At 41.7% G+C, this 25,609-nt stretch overlaps 5 protein-coding genes across 5 annotated transcripts in view; 1 reads left to right on the forward strand and 4 right to left on the reverse strand.

Moving 5' to 3' along the window:
* The window catches only part of LOC109545508 (quinone oxidoreductase-like protein 2 homolog), a 3,104-nt gene extending 1,042 nt beyond the window's left edge, over positions 1-2,062 (reverse strand). The window contains exons 1-2 of the mRNA XM_019916255.2: positions 1,557-2,062; positions 816-1,019 (exon numbers count right to left, since the gene is read on the reverse strand). Of these exons, the coding sequence (XP_019771814.1) occupies positions 816-1,019; positions 1,557-1,943 (591 nt within the window). The 5' untranslated portion in view covers positions 1,944-2,062. The remainder of the gene's footprint in view (positions 1-815; positions 1,020-1,556) is intronic.
* Positions 2,063-2,142: 80 nt separating this feature from the next.
* Positions 2,143-3,611, reverse strand: LOC109545509 (THO complex subunit 6 homolog). The gene is made up of 5 exons (XM_019916256.2): positions 3,351-3,611; positions 2,900-3,292; positions 2,675-2,840; positions 2,493-2,619; positions 2,143-2,437 (listed from the first exon to the last, which is right to left on the reverse strand). The coding sequence occupies exons 1-5, from the start codon at positions 3,461-3,463 to the stop codon at positions 2,244-2,246; spliced, it is 993 nt and encodes a 330-aa protein (XP_019771815.1). The 5' UTR covers positions 3,464-3,611; the 3' UTR covers positions 2,143-2,243.
* Positions 3,612-3,717: 106 nt separating this feature from the next.
* LOC109545401 (centrosomal protein of 290 kDa) lies at positions 3,718-15,941 on the forward strand. Its single transcript, XM_048666799.1, has 31 exons — positions 3,718-3,842; positions 4,031-4,116; positions 4,711-4,893; positions 4,949-5,084; positions 5,153-5,289; positions 5,341-5,470; positions 5,519-5,790; positions 5,857-6,041; positions 6,097-6,262; positions 6,325-6,451; positions 6,513-6,616; positions 6,670-6,731; positions 6,782-6,971; positions 7,034-7,589; positions 7,642-7,736; positions 7,800-8,006; positions 8,062-8,209; positions 8,265-8,508; positions 8,559-8,751; positions 8,806-9,199; positions 9,671-9,900; positions 9,958-10,130; positions 10,180-10,389; positions 10,447-10,642; positions 10,703-10,866; positions 10,923-11,198; positions 11,254-11,518; positions 14,302-14,468; positions 14,529-14,727; positions 14,778-15,041; positions 15,103-15,941. The coding sequence occupies exons 1-31, from the start codon at positions 3,809-3,811 to the stop codon at positions 15,199-15,201; spliced, it is 5,892 nt and encodes a 1,963-aa protein (XP_048522756.1). The 5' UTR covers positions 3,718-3,808; the 3' UTR covers positions 15,202-15,941.
* Positions 11,499-13,701, reverse strand: LOC109545510 (probable cytochrome P450 6a14). Its single transcript, XM_019916257.2, has 8 exons — positions 13,320-13,701; positions 13,100-13,266; positions 12,841-13,049; positions 12,631-12,774; positions 12,369-12,575; positions 12,076-12,316; positions 11,774-12,025; positions 11,499-11,720 (listed from the first exon to the last, which is right to left on the reverse strand). Exons 1-8 carry the CDS (start codon positions 13,460-13,462, stop codon positions 11,557-11,559), a joined length of 1,527 nt encoding a protein of 508 aa, XP_019771816.2. The 5' UTR covers positions 13,463-13,701; the 3' UTR covers positions 11,499-11,556.
* A 3,680-nt stretch (positions 15,942-19,621) lies between the features above and the next one.
* The window catches only part of LOC109545405 (octopamine receptor beta-1R), a 46,485-nt gene continuing 40,497 nt past the window's right edge, over positions 19,622-25,609 (reverse strand). Inside the window, exon 4 of the mRNA XM_019916072.2 lies at positions 19,622-21,713. Within this exon, the coding sequence (XP_019771631.2) occupies positions 21,362-21,713 (352 nt within the window). The 3' untranslated portion in view covers positions 19,622-21,361. The remainder of the gene's footprint in view (positions 21,714-25,609) is intronic.

Raw genomic sequence — 25,609 nt, forward strand, 5'->3', positions numbered from 1 at the left:
CGTTCGAATACGTTGGAGGAGTGAAGATGACGTTCAAAAACCGGTTATACAGAGTGTTCGGGTTTGGAAGAGGTTCAAGAAGGCAAAAATCGGTTATAAAACGAGATCGGGTATAAAAATGGAAAACCAATTTGGTCCGGTGTGGAAGAGTTTGAAGAGATTCAAGTAGAAGGTCGAAAATCGAGTATTAAGATGGAAAAAAAGTTTACATTTAGAAATGTTTTTCTTAGAGCGCGATGAGGCCTTTGATAATGTCCACCGCAGTTGTGGACGAAACGTCAGGAAGAAATTCCCATGGACCACGGCTTCAAAGCCCGAAAAACATTTCTACATGTAAATTTGACCGGCCGTAAAGGTCTTCACAGTCTGAAAAAAAGTTTATTCGAATTCGTTGGTGGAGTGAAGATGACGTTCAAAAACCGGTTATACAGAGTCCGGGTTTGGAAGAAGTTCAAGAAGGCAACAATCGGTTATAAAGCGGGATCGGGTATAAAAATGGAAAACCAATTTGGTCTGGTGTGGAAGACTTTGAAGAGATTCAAGTGGAAGGTCAAAAATCGAGTATTAAGATGGAAAAAAAGTTTACATTTAGAAATGTTTTTCGGGCTTTGAAGCCGTGGTTTATGGGAATTTCTTCTTTACGTTTCGACGGGGAATCCAGCAGTTGAACCAGTCTTAGTCGAAAAGCACGGGAGATCACTTCGCCCACTGCCTCACGGCCTTTGATAATGTCCACCGCAGTTGTGGACGAAACGTCAGGAAGAAATTCCCATGCACCACGGCTTCAAAGCCGAAATGTAACTTTTCTGACTCACTTGTGTCTTGTAGATGTTGGCGGCTACGTCTACAGCAGCCAAACCCAGTCCAGCCGGTCCAGCGGTAATCACAACCGGTTCATTTTCCTTCAGTTTGGATAGTTTGGAAAACGTGTAAAGAGCCAGAGAATGGCCATAAGCTATAACGGCTGCGTCCTTTGTGGTCACTTCGGTTGGTATTCTAAATACATCATCGATGTCTAGCTAAAGCAAGATTTTGTTCAATATACACGGTGCCTGATGAGGATGTACACATTTTTAAGTAAGTGTTTAGAATATTTTAACGAAGAACAGAGAAGAAAGATCTTTCAGTTGCGTGGAAACATCCATTTTTGGGCGCAAAAATCGGGATTTGTTGTAAATTGAATGAAATTCTCAACAATATTAGGTCGAAGTGTGTTCTATAAACTCTGAAACTTTCAAGTCCCTACTTGCCCTAGACTGTAAGTTAGGACTTTTTACTGAAGAGCCTGCACTTCCGTGAAATCTTCCTTTTTGGACCACCATCAAGTCGCTACTTAATCTATATTGCACGATAGAAATTTTAAATGAGCGTCTTCTATTATTTCTTCAAAATCACTTTCCAAAACTTAGCTCGCCCTGTGTGAGAACGAAACTACAAAAGCAAGTCTAATAAGAAAATGTAGGATGTTTGGAGCAGTTAATTGCCTAGATTTCGCTATTTGGACAGTTCACACACGAGATATTCCACTCAGCTCAAATTATAGGGCCTCAACTCACCACACACTCCTCAGCCAGCCCCCCGAAATTCTCCAAACTAAGTCCCACCACTTTCTCCCCAACACTGATTTGATCTGCCCCAACCTCCCTGCCCACTTCCGAAACTTCCCCGGATAGTTCATAGCCTGGAACAAACGGCAGCTCTCCTCCTCCCTGTTTGAACTTGTGACTATCCACTGAATTCAAGCTACAATAGCTGACTTGCACCCGCACTTGATTTGCCTTCAGCTTCACCTGTTTCTTCTCTACAATTTCTATGGGTTTGGCGTGTTCGGTGATAATCGCCGTTTTAAACGAGCTGGCATGCCTTCGGCCCGGATTAAGAGGTTTGAGAAGTTCGGTTGTTTTAAGCAGCTTTGCAAAAGCTTGCCCCAATATTTTGCTCATTTTCGAACACTTTCATCTACTTGACGCAACTGGGGTTCATGTGGCCGGTCTTCTTCGTTTAGAGTGTCAACTCGGTCCAATGTTGCCGACTTTAACGCAAAAGTTTCAAACACTGCAATTAAAAATTAAAAAAAAACAAGGGCTGGAATCGAACCGTTTCTGTCGGGGAGAGTGAGGGCTATAAAAGAGCAACACGAAGAAAAAAATAAAAGTATTTAATCCTCTATCTACGGGAGAAATTCATCGCATGGCCAGCGAAATTTCCAGATTCAGCCCCTGTAAACTCGAATAAAATACCTATTAATACAACGAGAGCTGCTGGTCCTTGTACATGAAATTGAGCGAAACATCTATCTTGGGGCTCGACCCGGCTATGCACATTATCCTGAAAGGTTCCTCATGTTTAACCACACTGTAAGTGGTGACTGCACTGGTAGGAATTTCCGTTATAATGTCGCCATTAAAGCTGGCTTGGTAGAACAGTTTGGACTTGCCTGAAAAACCATATAATGCAAATTTCCGCAGTGCAAAAGGAAAGTTTGATAGTACCTCCGGCCAGTACTTTGTCGTCGTAAATTTCGGCTACGTGAATGCCTTGATCATCAATGGGAAAAATCGTGGAATTCGTCAAGAAACGATAGTGATATAAAGTCAAACGGGGCCCACCGCCGCACACCTACAAAAAACATATTTACTAATAAACCATCAAATTTCCCCCTTTAGATACTCACAATGTAGTCCTCATTACAATCAACAGCTCCTAACCATTTTCCCAGCTCATTTCTAGCAACTTTGCCATTCAAATGGGGCTCTAGTTTATCGGTTACCTTGTTGGTTCTCAAGTCCCAAATGTTTACCAGCCCATCTTCTCCACATGAGATCAGATTATTGTCTCCACTATGTAAAGGAAGCTTCAGTCGGACCAACGGCTTGTTCTAGTTAAAATGCTAACTTACGTTTTGCAAATGGCATGTATGTAGTCCGAATGTCCGCTGAGCACTTTGAGACACTTTCGGGTTTCCAGATTAAAGCAGTAGACTTTGTTGTCGCCACACCCAGCATAGAAAGTGCCGGTGTTCTTATTGAACAGCATCGCATTGACTTCGGCCTTATTAAAGCTGTTCTGGCCCGAAGGGATTTCGATTGACCAGGTCGCTTGCACGTTCCTATTCGATCCTTTGATGTTGTTCCATAAATAGGCGTAAATCTCCCCATATCCGCCTACAAGCAGGTGCTTTGGGGTGGATAAAAGGCTGTTGACTTGGTAGTCGGCTTTCACCACTATTCGGTTCCGGGGCACCAGTTCTTCTTTAGTTATATTCCCCACAGGGTTCACCACCTTTGATAAGCTGCATTAAGCATAGATAATTGTTTAGAGGGTTTAGATTCAATTTACTAAGTCCTTACTTGAAGACCGACAGAGTCCCATAAGCATCTCCAGTTATGAGCAAAGTTCCACATGGACTAAACGCTTGGGCTAATACAGTATTGTAGAACTCCTTATTGAGCTTGTTTGCCATTGTTTTCACTCAAAAACTCCTCACATTGACTCAAAAGCTCTAACTGATTGAGGTTGGTTTGAAGCAGTAGTAAACACACAGAAAACCGGGCTGTCTACGCCACAAGCAACGCTGCCGCGTTTCAAAGGAAGTCAAAATTTGAGGAAAATTTAACAGGAATTTTCAACCTTTACAAAACTACCCACGAAACTTACCACTATACAAAATTAACAAATTGACAACGGCGCTTTGATCGCAAGAGCTTCCCTTTGGGTGGTTGCTAGGCAATAACAAATACACCATTTGAATCAACTAAATGCGCCCAAAGCGTCCTACTTGGTAACTGAGGCTCATTTCAGGTCAAAAATGTCTGTTAGCATGAGCCCTGTAGAATATGAGAGTAAGAAAATTTGTTGTTTAATATATTTCATAAGATTTTTTCCAAAATTGATCAAATTTTTCAATTTCCGGCGCAAAGAATGCATTTTTTGCATGCGTTTTACTCTCTAAAAGACTCCATTTCAAGCATTTCACAAACTGTTGGAAGATATGCAGTAGCTTTCGTTTACGCTCTTAATTTTTTTTTAGATCTGGAGCAGAAGTACTTGGAAAGCAAAGCCAAGCTGAAGAAGACCGTGCAGTATAATGAGCGGTATTCTTTACAAGTTCAAAAGGTTAGGTCAAAAATTCATGCTTCTCGTCATGTTTTTGCTCATTTCTCGGAGAGAAATTCAGCTCGGGCGCTCATTTTTACACCACTGGTTAGAGAATAAATTGGGTCTTTTACAGTATAAAGGTTTCCTTATGAACGGCTTGCGGTTTTCTCAAAAAAGTCCAAATTTCCAGAACGATGTTAGTTTGCTCGTTTTTTTTATAGCAAAATCGTCTCAAAAGTCGCCGCTTTTTTCGACATTTCTCAAGAGCCATTTAAGCCACAGAGCTCGTTTTGGTATAATTGAAAAGATAATTTAAAGCTCTATTCACGCAAGGAAACGCGAGTGAGGAAATGGCGGTAGTTTTCACACAAGAAAGAAAATTTGAGTATCACGCATTTAGGTACAAGATTAGGTCAAAAATTCATGTTTCTCGTCACGTTTTTGCTCATTTCCCGGGGAGAAATTCAACTCGGGCGCTCATTTCAACACCACTGGTTAGAGCATAAATTGGGGCTTTTACAGTATAGAGGTTTCTCTCTCTTCTTCAACTTCCGAGTTCTCTCAGTGTTTCTTCAAACTGTATCCCTAAATAGTTTTTCTACTTTGCTTCAGCTGAACAAGCGGTTAAAGCGCCTGGAGTCCGAAAATAAGCAGCTTGCAAGTCAGGCTAAAGCTCGAGACACCAGCGAATCGGAGGGTTCTAGTTCGGTAAACCTGCATCAGGAACGTTCAAGCATGATAGAGCTCGTCCATTCAAAAAACCAGCAGATTTCCGATCTTTTAAAGGACATCGAGGTAAAACGCGTTATTTCCAATTTCGTACTGTTGATAAGCTTTGGGGATATTCAAGGAAATGGAAACGGAAAACACAGTTCTAAGAGACAAACTGGTGGAAGCGAAAGATCAACTTGCTGCGGCCACCAAGGAAATCACTGCTACGACAGAAAAGTTGAAAACCCTCGAAAATCTATTGGAAGAGCGTGACGGTAACTATGGACGTTTTATTGAAGAAAACCCGCTAAATTAATTAAGTGTCCTTAATTGGAAAGTTCAGAAAGCCTGAAACACTTTTCTTCCCAACTTGATCAACTCAAAGACCAGCTAAAAGCAACGAATTCAGAAAAAGCCGCTGCAGAAAAACAACTGACTTCCGCCCACAATCACGCAAAGCAGCAGGAAAGTGAATGGAAGGTAAAAACACCAACAAAAATTAGCCAGTACCTTTAAAATTGTTCATTCTAGGCCCTTTTGCAAGGCAAAGACGACGAAATCCTGCTACTAAAACGCTCACTACCCGAAGCTTTATCATCGAAATCCCCCGCACCTTCAAAAGAAGACCAGCTATCGGAAAACAAGCCAGATTTCCAAGAAGGTAAACAACAATTTGCTGAATTGCGCCTCGCTAATGGCTTTTTTGCAGAAAAAAAATTGGAGCTCACTTTGGCCGCAACCGAAGAGCAACTAAGTGAGCTCAAATTGGAAATGCAAAATTGCGTCGCCGAAATGAGGCAAAGTGCGAAAGTTATTAATAAGCTGAAGGAGGAGCGGCAAGCATGGGAAAACCAGCTGAAAAGCATGAAGGAAGCTGAGAAAAGCATGGCGACGCAACTGAAAAAAGCTCACGATCGCTGCCAAGCAATGCAGAAGGAAGTGGAATATGCCAATAAATTAACCAACATGTATGTAACGGATGTAAGTTTCAACAAACTAAGACGAAATTTTATGAGAAATTTTCATCGCAAAACACCTTTTTTGCAGTTAAATTCCATTAAAGAGCAGATGACGGAAAATGGCCAATGCGAGTTGGTGACTCAATTGGAAGACATCGAGGCGTTAAAAGTCGAAAAAATGCTGCATGAAAAGCAAATTGTCGGTCTAGTGAGAGACATCAACAAAATCCAGGAGATGCTCAATATTCTGCAAATTGAAAACACTGATTTAAGGTAGAAACTAAGCGCTCAACTACCGATTGATTCAAGACAGTCGAATTAATTTTAGAGACCGTTTGGGCATAACATCAGACGTTGATATTGAAATCGACCCCGAACTGATAAACGAGTCGAAGAAGGAAAAGAAGATGATAGCGAAGCTGCAAGCGCAGCTTCGGCATCACCAGGAAGAAAATATCGGGCTAAAATTAGAAGCCAAAAGCCTCAAACAACAGGTGCTGGAGTTACTCATCTTAAGCCGCAGGCAGGTGTTAATATATATATATTTGGTACATAGATAGCAACCTTTCTCAATGAGCCTAAAAGCGAAGCGGGAGCAAACGACATTAAAGCTCTGTCCGAAGAAAACGAAGCATTACGTAAAGGCTTGCATGAAATCTTAAACAGCGTACGAGTGAAGAACGGTAATTTCTCCTTTCCGTCAGCTTTATTTCAGTGTTGTTTTACGCTTATTCTGCTTTTCAGAAACTGAACCCAGAGAACTGAAGTCGGATGTTTTGGAACGACTTCTGAAGGCGCTGGACGTGAAGCACACTTCCGGCTGGTACCATCCAGACATGCGAATCCAGGTCAGTTTTCATTGACTGGCAAGCCGCGTTTATTTAGTCGGACACTATTTTAGGCCGAGCTGCACACCTTAGAGGGAGTCAATATGGAGTTAAGAGAGCAATTACACGACGCCCGGTAGCTACCAAAAAATGAGCTGCTCGCTTTTTTACAACCGCAATTTTTAGAAACGAATTGGACAAATTGAAGCGCTCTTTACCCACTAATCGATCACAAGACACATCAATAGAGAATCCTAAGCAAAATTCCGGACGAAATGAAATACGCGCGGCAGATTCGAAAATTATGGACGCAATTTTTGCCACTGATGTTCCTTGCATTGAAAAAGTCAAGACATCAATTCTGAAGATTCTACTGGTGAGGTTTTGACTTTGCAACTCTGCTGCTAAGCACATTCATTTTTCGTTGCCCATTTTCAGTATTTCATGGAAACAGGCGAGGAAGTCGATTCGCAACTGGAAAGCGAATTCGAAATGGTAAAAGACAACCTGAATTTGCTGCATGTAAATTGCCAGAGAGAGCAGGAGGCGGTGGTGAAAAAGCTGAAAATCCTCGAGCAAGAGCTTGATACGCCGCTAATTGATATCGATCTAGTCAGCTCGATGGACTTGTCCGCAATGATCCAAACGGAGAGAAAAAAGTCGCACCACTTGTTCAACCAATTAATTAGGCTCCAGGATGAGCATTCACGAGCCAGATCTGATCTGGCTAACTTGTCTAAAAACCATCAATTAGAGTTGGACGCGTTGTTACGGCTTGCGGTGTTCCTCCAGGCCAAACTGTGCCATGAAAAGGTCCACCATTGCACAGCCACGGAAAACTCTAAAGAGCTTCAAAGCTCTCTAAACGATTACGTGAAAAAATATCGCCAACTTTTGGGCGAAGTCGAGGGACAACGCGATCAGCACAATCTGGAAAAGTCCATTTTAAAACACACCGAGGCTGATTTGACTAAGGAAAACCGTGATCTCAAGGGTGAGTTAAGTTTCTATTAGCTGCGCATAGTTTGCACAATTTGAGGTTGTAGACAAACTGAACAAACTGCTAGTAAAATTAAATCAAGAAGTACATAAAGAGGACCCCAGCGCTCGTTCGCTGTCAAAAAAGGTAGCTGATCTTGAGGTGAGCAAAATACTTTCATTTGCTTTTCGGTTTCGAAACGCTCCATCTTTAATTGTGCTTAAGGTTGAGGCATTATCAGAAAAAAACCGCGCCAATCATACGAACAACTTGTACGAGCTGGTTAAAGAACAGTTGCGGAAATCGGAAGAAAAATTTTCAGAATTTTCCAAATTCGGAGACGGACTTGTGCAGAAAAACCTGCTTCTGCAAGAGAGAATCGTGGAGCTGGAAGACCAGTTGCTTTGCGTAGATACTGCCGATATTCATAAGGTAAAGGGCTTTAAACTGGGAAAAATTGGGGGCATATTCTCAATGTTGTATACAGAATCTAGAGGAAAACATCGAGTCTTTGATGCGAGACAATAAACAACTCATAGCAGATAAAGCGGCGTTGTCTGCAAGATTGCAAGAGCGTGAAGAGCGAATGCAACAAGCCACAAGTTGGAGCATGAAAAAAGAACAAGAGCTGCTAGGCAAGTAGCATTTGGGCCCCCAATAATCGCTTCTGAAACTCCCGATGTTTGCTCCTTCAAGGACTAAAGCATGAGATCCTGGATTTAACAGCCACATCGGACGAGAAGACTGTGATTGACGCGCTGTACAGCGACTTGTCTAAATCACGTTCAGATACTCGAGACTACCAACTGCAGGTCGACTTTCTGCGAAGGGAAGTTTCCACTTGGGAAGCCGGTTATGCAAAACTCTGCTCGGAGATGGAAAGGCAACGCTCGCAGTTTGCGACCGTCGGAAAGAGTTTGGACAAGAAAATCAGGTAAACATCCTGGATGCATTAGATGCACAGATTAAAATTAGTATTTGCAGGACACTGCAGGACATAGTGCTAAAGCAGCGCATTCAATATCATGGATGCGTAGCATTAACTAATCAAGAGATTTTGGTGGAAAAATTGAATACAATCCAAAAGGAGAGACACGAAGCTTTCCTGGCACTGCAAAGCGCCAGAGAAACCCGCGACAAAATCCCCCCCGAAGCTTCATCGAGGACGCAAGACCCGGTAAAATCAAGCATTTATGGGCTGTGAAGCAAAAGTTTATTAAACAAATTTCAGAACCACCAAAGCGAAAAGCGACAAGTCGACTATCTGCAGCAAAAAGTTAAGAAGCAAGACCTCGACCTGCAAAGGCTTGAAAAGGAGCTTTTCCTGGCTTATCAGCTTGGCACCTTTGAAGCTTCAAACAAAAACAGTCCGAGGCCACCGAAAAGAAGGCCTGTACTAGTCTGGGAAATTGCGTCGCAAGAAACCGTCGATCCTGTTGCAACTGCCCCTGAAAAACCTGAATCCAAAATGGTCATTATGAGGAACATGGACTGCCAGACGGAGAAACAGAAACCGGACGAGACTCCACAGCTGGAAGCAGCCAGAATTCATCTTAACAATTTGCAGAGTCAACTTTCTGTTAAGGATAGCGCAATCATAGAGAATAAAAGGTCAGACTATGTAGGCTTTAACGGCCGCTTAAATCACATTTAGGAATGTTTTTCGGGCTTTGAAGCCGTGGTCTATGGGAATTTCTTCCTGACGTTTCGTCCACAACTGCGGTGGACATTATCAAAGGCGATGAGGCAGTTGGCGAAGTGATCTCNCGTGCTTTCCGACTAAGACTGGTTCAACTACTGGATCCGCGCTATTATGTATAATAGTTTGGTTAAAAACTTGTGTGTTTCCTTACTTACTACTGGATCCCCTGTCGCCGCATAAATACGACAGGGGCTCCAGTAGTTGAACCAGTCTTAGTCGGAAAGCACGGGAGATCACTTCGCCCACTGCCTCATCGCCTTTGATAATGTCTACCGCATTTGTAGACGAAACGTCAAGAAGAAATTCCCATCGACCACGGCTTCAAAGCCCGAAAAACATTCCTAAATGTAATCAAAGGTCAGCTAACAAAATTGCAAAACGCCTTAACACATAGACGCAATTAAATTAAGGTTGCTGTTAGTGCAAGAAGGCGAGTTATCAGAGTGCAGAGAACAACTCAGAAGGTCAAAGGAGGAAGTCGCTTTTCTGGAGAACCAAACGGTTTGCTTGGGGCTGAATTTAGAGAGAGCGAAAATGCCTTCTTCAAACCAGCACAATGGAGGAGCTGGCGACGGTTCGGCAGTTCCAGGCAACTCTTCAGAGGAAGACTTCTTATCACTTAGAGTACGCACAATTACTTCGACCAACCGTTGGTTTAGGCAACCACCCACTTGTTTGCAGGTAACTTTGAAAAACGCTCAGGACCGCATAAGGCACAAGGACTCGGAAATCATCAAGTATCAAACGCTGCTGAAAACAGACCGAGACAGACATAGTCTAGCGGCTGCTAATCTGCAGCAGGAGTTGGTGGTTTTGCGCAAAGCACTGCTTGCAGAGCAACAAAACACCCAAAGGTACCCCAAACTTACACCAATACAAATATTCTTACGCAATATGAACCAGCTTCCAGCAGGACTTAGCTGCGGCGCGCAATAAATCCGCAGCTGTCGAAAAGTACATCTCTCAGGTGAGAGCTTTGGAGAAACACTTGGCTGAGCTGCATACAAAACAGGCGCAGCTACAAGCTCAGCTGCAGAACTCCCTCCAAGAGGCAGCGAGGTGGCGTGAGATGGCCCAGGATAGATTGCTTGCAATGCAGCAGCTGGGAAAGAGGTCGGCTATAAATTAAACAACCCAACCTTGTGTATGGGGGCTGATTTTAAATTGCAGCCTAAACGACCAGCACAATAAGGAGCTGCACAATTACAAAACGGATTACCAGAAGCTGAAGGAACTGTCTGAAGAGGAGCCAGGGAAAAAAGCCACCCCGGAGCAGAAGCTTGCCGGTTTTCTGGACCCGGATGTTTTGAAGCTTTGTCGGGACAAAGACGAGAAAATTCAGGAGCTTTCCTCGAAGTTAAAGCAGGTCAGGGACCATTTGGGAAAATCTATTTCCGCTTTTCCTACAGCGTTATTTTGAGATTAGCTGGAGGCTGCAGGTCCAGTGCCCAACGGACAGCCAGCTATCCAGGAAAAACCCAGTCGATTAAAGGAATTTGAAATTCTCAAGACCAAATGTGAAGTTTTGGCGAATAAAGAGCGCCACTTAAAGGAAGAACTTAGGGATCTAAGGGAGCAACTATCAAAGAAGTAGTTCTATTTCCGTTTGGTTAGTGACGACTCTGAACTTAACGATGATTTTTTAGGGCAAATTTGTCAGCGCGGAGTCAAAAATCGGAAAAATCGGTCAAGGAACAACTGCAGAAGCGAGTCAGTTTTCTAGAGCGCGAAATTGAGGAGTTGAACGAGAAATTAACCAGTCAACAGCTTATCAACGAGAAGCACAAGTTCGCTGCCAACGAGGATTTCGAAAAGTGGAAGAAGCAAAAGTTCTGGCAGGAAAATTGCGAAAAATACAAAACAAAACTGCAGGAGCGCGAGGAAGAGTTCCAGAAGCTGCAGCAAACGTGCACTGGGTACAGGTTGTAACTGCTGAATTTTCCCAATTTCTTCACTGGACTAATTGAGTGGTTTTAGGATGCTAATCGAGCGCCTAGAGCGGGAGAAAATCAGCCTGGAGAACCGCGTAAAAGCCCTGAGGTCTGAGCAAAAAAACATGCTTTGCAGCGAGGACAAATCCGTTCTAAAGATCGAGAACGACAGACTTACATGTGAATTAGCCGCTCTTCAGGCTAAGCTGGAAATGCGGCAGCATGGAGATGGTGCGTTAAGCACCGCGGTTATGCAGGAAAAACTGGAAGCTCAGGAGAGGAAAATTGCCATTTTGGAACTCAGCACTAAGGTAATTTATTGTACTCGATAACTATAGCATAAATGGGCCTATCTATGTTTAAACTCTATCCAAAGGCCGCCGATCGGGGCCAAAATGATGCCCTTCGTTTCCATTTTGAGGGGCAACTGAGTGCGTTCACTCAGTCGGAGCTCGTAATGGACCAAACTGAGCACTAAGGCGACTTTCGATTGAATCATCGCAAACCGCATTCCTAAATTTATGTTTCGTTGTTATTGTGCGACGTTTCGAACTTTTTTGGCTCACCTATACAGTTCCTCGGGCCCGATCCAAATGGAATATAAGTCCCATCCTTCACTTTGGACTTGTTCTGATCGCTGAACCGTTCGGGGTCGAACAGATCAGGATTTGGGAAGTAGACTGGATCCCTATGCAGTCCAATGCAAGGGATGAGCACCGATTGGCCTTCTTCGATGAAAGCGTTCGTATTGGGGATTCGGTAGCTTTTGGTGCACTTGCGAAGAAACACTGGTGCCGGAGGGTATTTGCGAAGCGTTTCTGTTGGACAATCACTGATTAGGGAACCTAGAAGAACCTGAAAAGTTTACCGTTGAAAATCATGTCAAGGTACTTCATCTCCATGAGGGCGTCATAAGTGATTTCCCCACCATGCTGGGCAAGTATCCCGAGGGCTTCTTCGCGCGCTCGCTGTTGAATATGAGGGCAACGAGCCATCTCAAAAAGGGCAAAGCTGGTGGTGGTTGAAGTCGTCTCAAACCCAGCAAGGAAGAAGATGAAGGCTTGAGCCGCAGCCTCGTCCACTGTTAAGGCCGTTCCTGGCTCAGTTTGCTGGAAATGATCTTCTTCAGCAATGTGCGTTTAATGCTGAATGTTCGCGCACCTTGGCCGGTTCCAATTCATCGTCAACAATGCTTCTGTTGTTCTTCAACTCAACTAGAAGTTGCATGAAGTCCTTGCGCTGAATGCCGTTAGTTTCCCTGAACGTGATGGTTTCGTCGACAACTTTTCGGAAGAAACTCGTCACGCTGTCGGAAAACACGCCCAGTCTGAGCGCTTTGGCGATCGGCGGAAAGCTTCTGATCACTATCTGCAAGGGGTTGGCTTTTTATCTATTTCCTCCTATTGGGGAAGGGGAATGGTACCATTTTCAAGACATCGCCGATGGTTTGCGTAAAAGCGCGCCTCCCCATTCGTCGAAACTCGGCCTCAGGATTCCTCATGGTGTTGCAGTCCAATCCAAAGGCACAGCAACCAATCACATCAGTGCTGTATCTGGCCAGGATTTCCTGAAATTCCAGGAGTAAATCTAATTGGCTCCAGCAAGGCTTTAACGTTTTTAAAACTCCCATGACCTTTATTTCAACTTCGCCCTGCTTTTCCGATATTTCGCCTATAACCTCTGACATCTGCTTGCCGCAATTCAGGATCGTGTTAAACATTCCCTTAAGCTTAACGGGCGAATACGCCGGGGTCAGTTTCGCCCTCAAATTTTTCCACTTGGGCCCTGCGATGGAAAACAAATGTGCGCTCAACGGGTCGTTTTTCTCATCGTAGTAAATCCCTGTAAATCTCGTGGTTAACGCGGAATATTCGACCGGAATAAACATTTACCTCTGTCGTAAAAGTGCTGGAAGTCTTTGCCTAGGATGTCTTTGATGAGGGCGGGATCGAGCGGCAAAAAGGCCTTTCGGCTGAAGAAGTACAGGCCTACATAATCGTGGCCTTGCCGCCTTTGGTGGGCGTAGATTTGATTGATTTTGTCGCCCATGTTTTGCTTTCTGGAAGTTGTTGGGAATTTCCACACTTGTTTTGAGTGCAGGGGGTTTTTTACCTGAAAATCACATCGGCCATATCTCCAAAAGGAAACTGCGGGCTTAGTTGCGGGATCCCCAGTCGCCTCCAGTACTTATACGAGTCCTTGAAATAAATGTAAGCTAGGACTAGTATAACAGCTAGCATGACTACTAGGAGCATCTTCGGGCTGTTTCACTCGCAAGCGACTCGAAACGTCTTCCAGCCCACACACACAAACCTGCTGACTTAATTCAATTAGCAAGAACCATTGCTTGCATGTGCACTTTCGATTATGCGGTAACGAGTTATGATGGATTTAACAATTTGCGCGTACAAGCGCTCGTAACTGTTTTCCACCTGCGAGCTGCGAGCTTTCACCTCGCTGGGCTCACGGATTCTACTGGCCGAAGCGATCAGAAAAATGTGTAAATTTCGGCTGTGGCCTAGATTTTGCCCCACAATAAGAAACAGTCTTGGCGTTCAATTTTTTTCCAGTCAGAAGATCAATTCTGTTGAAAAAGGCGCAATTTCCTGCGGATCGTTCCTCCGGACTACCGAAAGACTGTTCAATAGTTCGCTGCTGAAAAAGCCGACTTTCCCGTGGTATCTCCAAGAAAAACCGGCAAAACTTTTGCTCCTCAGCCGGTTTCAAGTTCAGATTACAGATCGATCCGCTAATCTCTAGTTCACATGTTGGACGGTTTCTTCTAACTAGGTGAACGGTAATTAAGTGAAAAGTGTTCCAAAAGTTAACGGCCGGGCCGGCCAGGAATCAAATTAAGCGGTCAAACGTAAAACAACTTTTATTCGTTCGGTCTTCCCAAGCAAATCCATTAAGGATTTCTAGCGTTGATTAAGTTCGCCTGCCTTCATGTTCCAATATTTGCAGATAACAGTTGGTCAACCCACATTCAAAGCAAACCCAGCTGGAAGCGTTGATTCAGAGAACAAGCAAATATTGCCATTGGTTGACATGGCGTGTTCTTTTGTGCCTTGTCTGATTGCGATTTCCCTTGCAGGGAACTGTGGAACTGCGGAACGAATTGGAGCGGCTGCAAACCAGCTTGGCCCATCAGCAAAAATCCAATCTGTGTCTGGAGGCCGAAAATTTGGAACTGAAAATGGACCTAGAGAAGCACACGAAGGAGACCCCGCATCTGCAGGAGCAAATCCAGCATTTAGAAAAGTAAATTTGTCATTGTGAATCCCCCTGTTGAGTTGCGCGCAACTTTTTGGTTGATTGCAGCTACATTGAGCTGCTCAAAGACGAGAACCAGCAGCAAGCTTCCAGCTCGAGTGACGCCCCATGCGTCGCTGAGTCCAGGGAGGAGAAAAAGGTTTCCCAGCTGGAAAGAACCGTGTTCATTCTAAAGAGAGTCGTGGAAAAACTTCAAGTCGAAAACAAGCGGCTGCTGAGTGGAAAGCGCCCGCTTTCAGAGAGATCTGTAAGTTTTCGCATTGGAGATTAAAACAAAGGACATTTTTGCGGTTTTAGCCATCCGCAGACAAGCTGCGGCGCGACCACATCCGCTTGAAAGAGCAACACACCGACAGTTTGCAAAAAATTCAAATCCTGGAAGCGCATCTGCAAGCGGCCAAGAAGCTGTCCAAAAGCAGAATGGAAAGCGCGGAAGTTGAGCAGCTGAAGGCGCAGCTGGACGAAGTGAAGGAACAGCTTGCTCAGAAAGCCCATCTTTTGGAAAAAGTCAAGTCTTTGCTGCATGCAGCGGCAGCTAAAGAGAAGCGTCTTTTGGAGGAAGTACGCACTACTTCCACCTGGATTACTTCCTTCATTTGATTCATTGAATTTGCATTTTCAGATAGCGGAACTAAAGTTTGCAATTGATCGCCCGGATGACCATCAGCTAGATATTCCCAGCCCCATAGAAGAAGTTTCGGAAATTAGCAGCGACAACTAGTGTTTTTGCCGGACAGATTCAGGTTTTTTACCACGCTTTTTCGTTGAAACGTGCAAATGATATGTTTGTTTACGACAAGCGATCACTCGTTTGCGCGTGCAACGCAAAATATTCCATATTTTTCAGCAACAAAACACCATTTGCGCTCAATAACTTGAAAAACCTAGTTTTATGCAAAGTGTGCTTTTTGGTGTTCTGTGCAGTTTTGAGTGAGCCTTATCATGTAAAGCAGCAAATCATTCCGGAATTAAAGTTGCAGACAACGAGTTTGTGGAACTTTGCATATTATGCAAATACTGCAGTGAGAACTTCCCTTTATGTCCGAGGGTCTCAGTGTCTGCAAACACTGCGAAAATGAGCCTAAGCCCTGTTTGCCGTTGTTGAATTTCTGCCATCGTTTTCCAACTATCGTTGATCGACGCTCAATTTGCCACAATCGCCCAATCCGTTAAAACAGATAGGTTTTAAGTCCCCATATCGTCGAGTGGATATCAACATAATGGCTTCGCAAAGGGCCAAATTTAATCGCGTTCGCGACGGAACTATTAATATATTTAATTAAGCTTCTCGAATTGGGGTTCGGATGGTGATCAAATAAACTGAGATAAAAGTCCAAAACCGGAGCACTCGCTGCAACAAAGCCATCAATCAATCAAGAATTCCTGCTTTAAAAATGTTCCCTTCATTTCCCTCAATGTGTATAAAACCAATAAACATTATCCTGTTTAATCTTCTCCGTTCTTCCTTGTTTTTATTAATTCTTTCAGATTTTTGCAAGCTTTACTTATCACTGATGGGCTATCAGCTTTTCCGAGAAAATTGGATTGCTTCCGAACCAATAAATCTTGAGGGTTGGAATTTTATGCCCCTTCATTTCCCACTATTATCCTCTAATATATTTACTTCCCTTTAAATAACAAAATTGCTTTCAAACGAGGCCTAAAGCGTGCTTTTGTCTGGACCAATTTCTGACAAGAATATACGTCGTTTTTTGCGGCAAATATACATTAAAATCGATACACATGCTACAAGGAGTCTGCCAGGGGAACAAATGACACGAAAGCCCATTTTAAATCTTTATTTTCTTCATATAGGGAAATGAAACTTACAAAATCGTCGTGAAGCGTTATGCGACCAAGTAATGTATTAGACGTCCTAAGAGATATGTCGAGAAAAACATTCGGAAAATATTCTATTACAGCAAACATCTATATTAATATACATAAATTTATTGCAAGCTATACTTTATACAGTTCTTTGTTACGCTATTTTGAGTACCTACGACTTCAGGATTCACTTTTCGTGTAGTATATGGTCTGTTTGGTTGTTTATCATTAATATTAACTGTGTATATTTTCCTAACTGTATTTCAACTTAATTGAAAATGAATTCCTGGGTCCAGTCAATTTTATTATATAATATAAGCCGTTCATGCTTGCCAAATGTGAAGGTAGAAACAACCATACATACAAACTGATGATGGTGGAGAAAAACACCGAAACGTTTTTGTAATATTTTAAATGGTAAACAATAAAATTGACTGGAACCCGGGAATTCCTTTTGAATTAATATTAACTTCCTTCTGCATATGCTTTCATGTCGCTGCCTCTACAAGAGCGAGTGAATGTGAACTTAAGTCCCAAAATGTGCCATATAATGTATAATTCTGTCGAATTCATTTAAAGTTGAATGTTTGGCTTTGCCGGATTCCTTTCGCAGCTTTCTCTTTAGACAAACATGCAATTTATTAGTAAAACTAACGCATTGAGAAAAAAATGTAGACTCGAATGTTGGAAAAGTTCGAAAGCAAAAGTGCGATTTTCTTTTCAATTCAATCGGACCCAACCATTTGGAAGCAAATATTTAATTGTTCGCCACCGAATTTTTGCAGCGAAAAACTCAATGATTAATTTAAAAGTATAATTTTCCATCGCCAACCTTTCGGGTTAATTAACTTTAAATCGCAAATTGTTCACTTTTGAATAGGGAATGTATTGTAATTTGGTCAGTCCGTTTCACTTATTTAAGCACATTCCTATCAGTTATTGCTTGCGTTTTCAGTTTTCCTCACTTATTCAACTTAAACTAGTAAAATTAAATTTCTCTATTGCACTTCATTTACTTGAATGCATTCTGGAGTTGGCTTTATCTGAATATTCTACATTTTCAGTTGGTGTTAGTTTGGCATACATTGACTTTTGCTTATTCTATTCTAGAGTAGTTATTTACAAATAGATGCTTTTTTACAGAAGTTAAAAAAATACCTCGCCGGTTAAGAGGAGTGATAACATTCTCAAAAAATAGGCTATTTAAATTAAATTTATATTTACATTTAGTCGTCTCTTTACGAAAATTTGGATTGTACATTATTGGTCGGTAAAAATTGAGGTACATACACTTAGTCCAGTTACCAGCTTTTACTTGCTAAGTTTTTACAATATAATTTCCGTGATTGGAAAGCGCCGCTGTAACTTCACTTACGTAGACCATGTTCTCCTGTGATTTTTGCTATAATTTACAACTTAAGCTTACCAATACTAAAACTTTGTAAATATGCCCGTTTACCTACTTAATACTTGATTGCATTCACCTACAATTTACATGCTTCAGTTCTAATAGACTGTTGTCAATTATATCTAAAAAACTGCTGTACAAATAAATTGTCATCATTATTCTAAGATTGTTGATCAGTTTTGTTCAATTGAGCAATATTCTGGAAAAACCACTAAGTTGCTTCCAATCTTCCGGTTGCTCAATTAGAAATTGTTGTTGTATACAAAAGTTGCTGGCTCACCCTGTATTTATAGCAGTTAAGCTTCATTTTGATCAAAAAATTGCATTGAACAGTGTCGTGCCCGAAGGGCTCGGCACAACAAACCTGCTTGTTGATGTAGATGCTAGTCTACTTGAACGTTCATTAGAGTCTATTTGCTTTAATTTTTACATTTTCGGTAGCCGGTTGTTGCTCAAATATGCCTCAAGACAAAAAAAYTTAAAAWTCTCAAACCCAAGAAATTATTCGCGGTTGACATCATTGCAATTATTTTACATTCCCCCTTGTTTCAGTTTCTGTTTTATGGCTTTTTCACTTTCGTGCTGTTGAAACAGCGGCATAATGAAAAAATTAGCGGAGAAAGACGCTTAGAGAATTGACATTATCCTTGGCGAATCTGTTGGATTAATAAACCAGACAATTTATCCATAATGAAGCCTTTTACATTCGCAAACCGCGAGATGAAACGAGGATAATCCAGGATTTAATGACCGGAAACTGCATATTTCAGGACCATTAAATATTTTAAATTGCGGTTTCGTTCCTGCACGCCTCCGGCCAGGCCATAAGAATCAATGGCGTTTAGGATTTATCGACGATAAAGGATAACTTTCGCAGAAATTGACAGAAACCTGCTAGTTTATTCTAGTCGAGAAGCTTTAAAAGCCGGGGCTATTGAGCTGCTAGTAGACTGTTTTTGCCTTTATTTTACACTTTGCTCAAATGGGCCTTCGGATGGTATGTTTTGTTGTTGCCGAATCTTTCTGGCCCCTGGTATGGAAAAAGTGAACAAAACTTGTCAATACAAGTCTAATTTCAGGCAAGTTGTTATTAATCGCGAGAAACTCGAATGAAATTTCCCCATTACTTTCCGCCACGGATAGACCCATCAACGTTTCAAAGTCGGACCAACTGCGTGTTAGAATAGCATAGAAGAGGGCGGTCATGCGAGGCACTCTGTCCTTTATAGTTGAGTGGCATGGTGTGTTTCATGAAACACGTGCCAATAAACAGATGAGCTTCTGGGCTGGTGAACACTATTCTATATGTATGTAACTGTTGAAGTGGAATTGGATGTTTTCATGCTCGATTCCTGCTTTATTAGCAGCTGAAGGATGTAGATTTTGTAGGTCTTGTTAGGAAAAGAGACACAATTATAACTTTAGACAGAATATTGAGCAGTCGGGTGATTTTCGGGTTTTTCGGGCAGCAAGCTCGATGCACATTTCCTGCTTATTATAAACTAATTTCCCGGAGTTCTACACTTTACACAAGCATTATTTTCAACTTAGCTTATCTCGATTTATCAAAGTTAAAGTTTCGCTCTTCTTCAGGCGCTGTAATTGTGCAACTTGGAAACTTAAACTTGTTTTCCTACATTTAATCGCTTTTATGTTCAAACCGCAGCTTTAATAGAATATTTATACAGTGCTAAACGTATGTTCTGGGACGACTCAATTGTACCAAAAACCCACCAATTTTCAAACCAAACCGCACTCTCTTGCTAATATTCAAATTGCTTTTCGCAACTGAATCCAGCATACAGGGTGTTTTCATGGCCATGAAAACACCCTGTATGCTGGATTCAGTTGCGAAAAGCAATTTGAATATTAGCAAGAGAGTGCGGTTTGGTTTGAAAACTGGTGGGTTTTTGGTACAAAATAGTGGTGAACAAGAATTCGTACTTGTGACCTAAAAACACGAAAAACTCTTCAGTACCTTGTTGTGCAAAAACACATCCATCTATCTTGTTAGCTGACTTCTACTAATTTGATGGTAACGCTGTTGCCTGACTTATGTTTTTTTCGAAAAACTCTCTAGAACCAAGCCATAAAAGTATCAATTTTCAATCGGCTCTGCCCAAACAATTCCGGGCAATCGACTTTGTATTGAAGAGTGAAATTGGTGCAGCATGCTCTGAATGACCAAAGAGCGGAAAACTTCGAACTGACACAGAGTGGGAATTTTTCAAAGGCCACTCTTAATTGCTTGACCAACTCTCACAGCTTGGAACAAATTAAATGCGATGCGTCCGAGAAGGAACATGTTATTCCCGTAGGAAGAAACTCAATTTAGTGGAAAGGCTTGCAAGGTGTGTGGGTTTTTCGAGCAGCTCCTAGAGCATGACAAGAATACCCTCAGTCCATCAAAGATAAACTATAAATGTGCATATAAAAATTAGTCCAATTCCAAACAAGCCTATTAATTATTGAACCTCTGCCACATTCTCTGCAGTTTTACCCATTCAACTGCAGCAAATAATGCCAGTTATGATCATTTGTGCCGTTCGAGCACATTTTCCCAATCGGCCATCGTTCGGCTTAAAACGCCAATTTCAGACCATTTTTCCTCTGCAATTCTCTGCGGTCTTTATTGTTATTTGCTTATTGATTGCATAGAATCCCACATGAGCTGAAATAATGTAAAACACTCCATTTGGGGCCATTATGAAACACGCGTAGGTGGTATCAATATTGTTACGTTCCGAATATTCATCCCATTAAAATGAATGGATTGGCGTTCGCAAATTGATGGAAAACTTTCAAGTTGGATCTTCATTTGCTGAATATTCTACTAATTGGCTTTGACAACTTTTCTACAGCTTTAATCGATTTTTTATTACAGCTAACATTTTGTGTATTGCGTTTGGATTTTAAGCAGCTTGTGAACATTTATTATCAGTGTTTCAAGTGCTTGCAACAACGAGCCGTTGATCGATCAAAACCTAGTGGAAAAATTCAGCGAATGCGTCAAAGCATTTTCAAATTAAAAACCAATTAAATTGGCTCTACTGGTTCCCATAGTCAACAGAAAAAAATGAATTTAGATGGCTATGAAATCGAAAACAAGTATTTTGCCACGTGTTTAACCTCGGGCTAAATAAAAGAGCGCGAGTTAAATGAAACATTTTAATTCACTATATTTGCCCAAAAATTTATTTAAAACACTGCTTCAAGTTTCAAGCGTAAATTCGGAACTTTTTCAAGTAATTTACAGTGTTTTGAATTGCGTGTGTGAATTGCGTTCGCAAACAATCATGTTTCTATTCAAAGCACACCCAAAATCCAGAAATTTCCTCCAAACGTCTCTGGCATCATTAAATAGAACTTTCAGCAATGGAACGAAGCGAAACTGATTTCGCACTTGGTAACGCAGCTGGCCCCGGTTTTCTCTCTCGCGCACGTGTAGTTCAACGACAGTCGCCCGCAGCTTGCGCGCTACTACGTTCCAACTTGACACCTTTACGGCTTAAAATATTTTCATTTTCCGCGAGAAAAAAATTCAAAAAACTAAAATAATTGCGAACTAAAAAACTGATTCATCTGCAACTTCAGTATCAGACACTATTTGGGCAACAACTTACGCGCCTTCTCAGCCATCTACCTCTTAAATTATCGCCTCATTCTGGAAATTCACAATCTCCCCCTCTGATATGTTGTAGCTACACCTCGGTATCGTCTGGTCTCTGGTGATATAATTTCCGGGTATCTCACTGGAGGCGTTGCTGTACGAAATGGGCGCCTCCCTTTGCTTCGACCGCCTCCAACAGGCGACTTTTGACATCATCTGGCAACAGCTCTGCAGGGTCTTCTTGAACGCCACCCTGAACTCCCGGTTGAAGTATGCGTAGATCAGCGGGTTGAGGGCGGAGTTGAAGTAGCCCACCCAGAACACCAACGTGACCACCCATGGTGGGCTGTAGCAGAGTTGGTTGCCGCAAAGAGCTGATATAACGTACCTGAAACAGAGACATTTTTGCAGTTTACAGCCAGAGAATATTCTAAAAATGCTTGGTTTAAAAGACTTCAACTGTTGGACGATGCGCGTAAAATCCCGCCAGCTTCCTGAATAGATGTAATAAACATGTATAAATTACATTTCGGGAACCTTTGTCTTAATTGAGGTTAACATCGTGCTACATCTAAGATCGCTAATCAATGGATGGATAATAAATTTCGGGAGTTAAGTTCCCAAAGCTACTGGCTGGAGCCTGGATTTATCGCGACCAGATGTGGGGCTGATTTATCAGCAGTCGAATAGCTATTTAAGTTAAAATTTTCGGTCTCGTTTGATGGAAACAGTTACGGTTGACGCATGCAGAATCGGGATCTCTTTAAGAAACGTGCAATGTTTGCTATCTTTGAGAGTTGAGTTGAGTTGAGAAATAGTATGAATTTCAAACACCTTTTCTCAATCGGGTTTTGTGATGAAAAATGTGAAACAACGTTTAAAACGTCGCAACTCAAAAACGGTTGCAAAAAATACTCCTAACCTCTAAAGAGTTGGAAGCAAAAAAATGACTGAAGGATTGCGTGAGAGGATGATAACATCGCAGCTCAGAAACAGTTTTCGACTTTTTCTATGGAGAATCTCGTTGGCGTTAAACCTTGCCAGACATTCCAAACCTCTAAAGAGTTAGAAGCAAATTCTTAAGCGATTATTGAACTTTGAGCGAATGTATCTCAGAACCGGTTGGGAAAAATGATTCACCCATAAGAACCTTTCTGATTGATCGTCTTAAAAACTGTATTTTCGCATCTAGGTTGTACCTAAAATTCCTAACCTCTAAAGAGTTATAAGCTAAAACTGCCCAGCAACTTCCAAGGCCTTGAAAAAATTACGGACGTTTGTTAAAAACAATGCCTAAGGCAAGTTGATGTTTTTTAAGGGTGAAACCAAGGAGAGAATAAAAAAGCTTTTAAGCACAATGGTATGCGGTGAAACTTTTGGGCGCTATGCAATTTACATAATCGTCTATGCGTAGAGCAATTTGGTGGGTTATTACGAGAAATTGGATATCTTATTATTTTTCATGTCATGGAGAAACGGGGAAGCTATAATGGAGTGGCAATGAGGCGGAAAGTTAGGTTGAGTCAATTATCTATGTGGAAACTGTGGAAAGGTCGTAACTGCACCCCATATAGGGGCGAATGCGAAAGTATGCGATAAAATGTGGAAATTTGCACATTTCGATAAAGAAATATCCGCGATAAGACCGATGGATAGAATTAATTTTGACGCATGAACAGGGTGTTTTTTGAGCATTTAATGTGGCAGTTGCTGATTGTAAATTCGCCTGCGGTGAAACACCTTGGGAATCCTCAATGGCTCCAATTAGGGCGTTTAGGGCATTGATTAACTAATCAGGAGTTAAATCCTCATGCGACTTCGATTATAATAGTATCAACGAGATTGTGGAAAAAGTCTGTTGGAACAACAACTTGGGCAAACGCCCCGAAAACATCCTCCGAGTAAATTTAATTAAAACACGTTGAAATAAACGGCTGGCAGGGATTAGAGAGCGCCATTGTCTGACATTCATCATTTGGTTGCGCAAGTAAATCGAGCATTAACTAAGTATCGCGTTATCATGCTTTTACCCCAGTTTAATCTATCTATTTTTAGACCACCTAAGAGTCTTCTCCATTGCCCATTCTTGTCGCAAACAATCATTTATATCTCCCGCGAATATTCGCCTCCCTTGTCAGCTTGTTTTCTGCTTATCGCCTAATGAAGACCGAAATGCGAGAATTAGGCGCTAAGGTGATAAGCATCTGGCATTTATCAAATATCTCCAATCCATTCAGTCTTAGACAAAATTGCACAGGCAAAGAAAATGGGTGTCGATGGAACAATCAACAGAGCCTCTTCTAGAGGCTCTTAGGCCATTGAGGAAAATAGTGACTGAAAAAACCGCTTATAGAGGAACACCCTGTACTAAAGCGATCGTCCAATAGAATAACCAGGCAATTACTATTGGGCAGGGGCATTTGAACCGCAACAAAAGCGTCGATTTATTTACCTTTGTCGGGTTTATTAGCTGGGGCCAAGGAATGATTATAAATAGCGATTCAATACGACACGCCATCCAGCCATTTATTCTATTCGCTTCTATTTGCGCCTGCATTAAACATGTCTGGGTTTATCTTAATTGTGCGATTTCGTTGCACAATTGGGTTGATTTGCATGGAAATGTGGAAAAAATGAACATCAAAGCACTGGTCTTCTGGCTTTGATATCGTCTAGACAGGTTGGAAGCGAGCTGAAAAAACGTTTCCTAAACAAAATATTATTCGGGTCTGGAATATTGTCTAGTCAGATTACTTTTGTTTGGATGATAAATTGTCCGAAAGCTACCTCGGCCTGTTCGCAGACCATCCCATACTCAAACTGCCGATTTAAGGGCGATCTGCTTTCGTCGCTCACCCTTTTTCGAAACCGTTTGTTCATTTATCACAGCGACAGTTGCGAGAGCCGCATAACAAAATATCAAATTTTCATCAATTTTCTATAACTTTTTCCCTCGATGCGGCCAACTCGGAAATTGCCAAAGAAAATGCGCAAACATTGCGTTATGGATGCAAAGAAAAACAGTGTCATTTTCACTCATTCTCTTTAAGCGGAAATTAACCCAGTTTAAAAACATTAAACTCTGCTTTTAAATTTCCTGATGATTTTTTCACTCTTACTGCCTTTGGCATATATTTAAATAAATCCACCTCTGAACGCTTTCCGGGGATCTATCTAGATTAACCGGGTATTGATTTTGATCAGCTCTGCCTAACTAAGTATAAACAAATACGTGCCCTCGTTCAAGTAGGCAATTTGTATTTATAAATAACGATCGAGTGGACAAGACGGAATATTAAAAAGCCGGTTTTCTGAAAACAGAAAATTTCATTTACTTCAGGATCCAGACACCTCGAAGCAGTATTATACAATATTGGCAAAAATCAGCTTTTGGGGCAATTTTCATCAGATTTTTAGGACTTCCAGACTCAAATATGCTCCATTGATACTGCGAAACACCAGTTGCAACTTGAATTCGTTTGGAAGTTTTAATGAGCAGGTGAAATTGTATGAAAATGGAGTAATTTTCCGGCCAGCATTCACTTGGCGGGGAAAATTCAGAGTTGGTTGCAATTTGTTTGGGTTTTTCACTCCGTCCAGCCTGAGATCTCCTGTATCGACGGTGAAAGTTTCCCGGGGCTGGATCTGGATTGGAAGCTGGAGATTTTAATACAAGGGGGTGTGATTGTGCGAAATTATTATTTTTTTAGACCAGAATTGAGTTGGTGACTAAAAATTCAGTAATGTTGGGATTTTTTTGAAATTTTGCCGCTTTTTAGCCAAAACCATATCCTATGGATTGTGAAACTCCCAAGTAGCTGTTTTGATTGGATGGGAAGTTGCAAATTTTTAAATAAGCGCGGGTCATTGCGTGGCAACATTCACATTCTGGTCCGCATTCATTTGGTCCATAAAAATCAGGAGTTTGAGATATTTTACTCGATTTTTCAGAGCTTTTTCAACAGGCTCTTGGCCACATACGCTGAAAAGCTCAAGTTTCTACTTGCTCAAAATTCAAAGTTACAAGTTTTTAAAGCGAGTGTGCATTTGTGGTAGAACAATGACTATCAGTCCAGCATTTGCAATGCTGGCAAAAGTTCCACTTTTCCTCGATTTAAGTACAATTGTGAACGCGAAAAGATTCCAGTGGTGTCTATAGCTGGTGAAAACTTTAAGCTTCTGCTGGTTCAAAAATAAAAATGTTGACTTTTTTAGAAGCTTTGTGCTTTTGTGACAAATTAGAGCGGCATTTGCAATGTTGGCAAAAATCAGTTTTTATCGCCA

Source organism: Dendroctonus ponderosae, unplaced genomic scaffold, assembly GCF_020466585.1.
Source record: "Dendroctonus ponderosae isolate FM_Combo_2020 unplaced genomic scaffold, Dpon_F_20191213v2 Dpon_F_20191213_5, whole genome shotgun sequence".
NCBI lineage: Eukaryota > Metazoa > Arthropoda > Insecta > Coleoptera > Curculionidae > Dendroctonus > Dendroctonus ponderosae.

Coding starts and splice junctions, on each gene's coding strand:
- LOC109545510 (XM_019916257.2), bottom strand. CDS start 13,462: ATGCTCCTAGTAGTCATGCTAGCTGTTATACTAGTCCTAGCTTACATT. Junction 13,267..13,319: donor ATGGCCGATGTGATTTTCAG/GTAAAAAACCCC, acceptor AACAACTTCCAG/AAAGCAAAACATGGGCGACA. Junction 12,026..12,075: donor CCTTGACATGATTTTCAACG/GTAAACTTTTCA, acceptor ATTGTCCAACAG/AAACGCTTCGCAAATACCCT.
- LOC109545401 (XM_048666799.1), top strand. CDS start 3,809: ATGTCTGTTAGCATGAGCCCTGTAGAATATGAGA. Junction 11,199..11,253: donor CAAACGTGCACTGGGTACAG/GTTGTAACTGCT, acceptor GAGTGGTTTTAG/GATGCTAATCGAGCGCCTAG. Junction 14,728..14,777: donor GCCCGCTTTCAGAGAGATCT/GTAAGTTTTCGC, acceptor TTGCGGTTTTAG/CCATCCGCAGACAAGCTGCG.
- LOC109545509 (XM_019916256.2), bottom strand. CDS start 3,463: ATGGCAAACAAGCTCAATAAGGAGTTCTACAATACTGTATTAGCCCAA. Junction 2,620..2,674: donor ATTGTAATGAGGACTACATT/GTGAGTATCTAA, acceptor TGTTTTTTGTAG/GTGTGCGGCGGTGGGCCCCG. Junction 2,438..2,492: donor CGACAAAGTACTGGCCGGAG/GTACTATCAAAC, acceptor ATGGTTTTTCAG/GCAAGTCCAAACTGTTCTAC.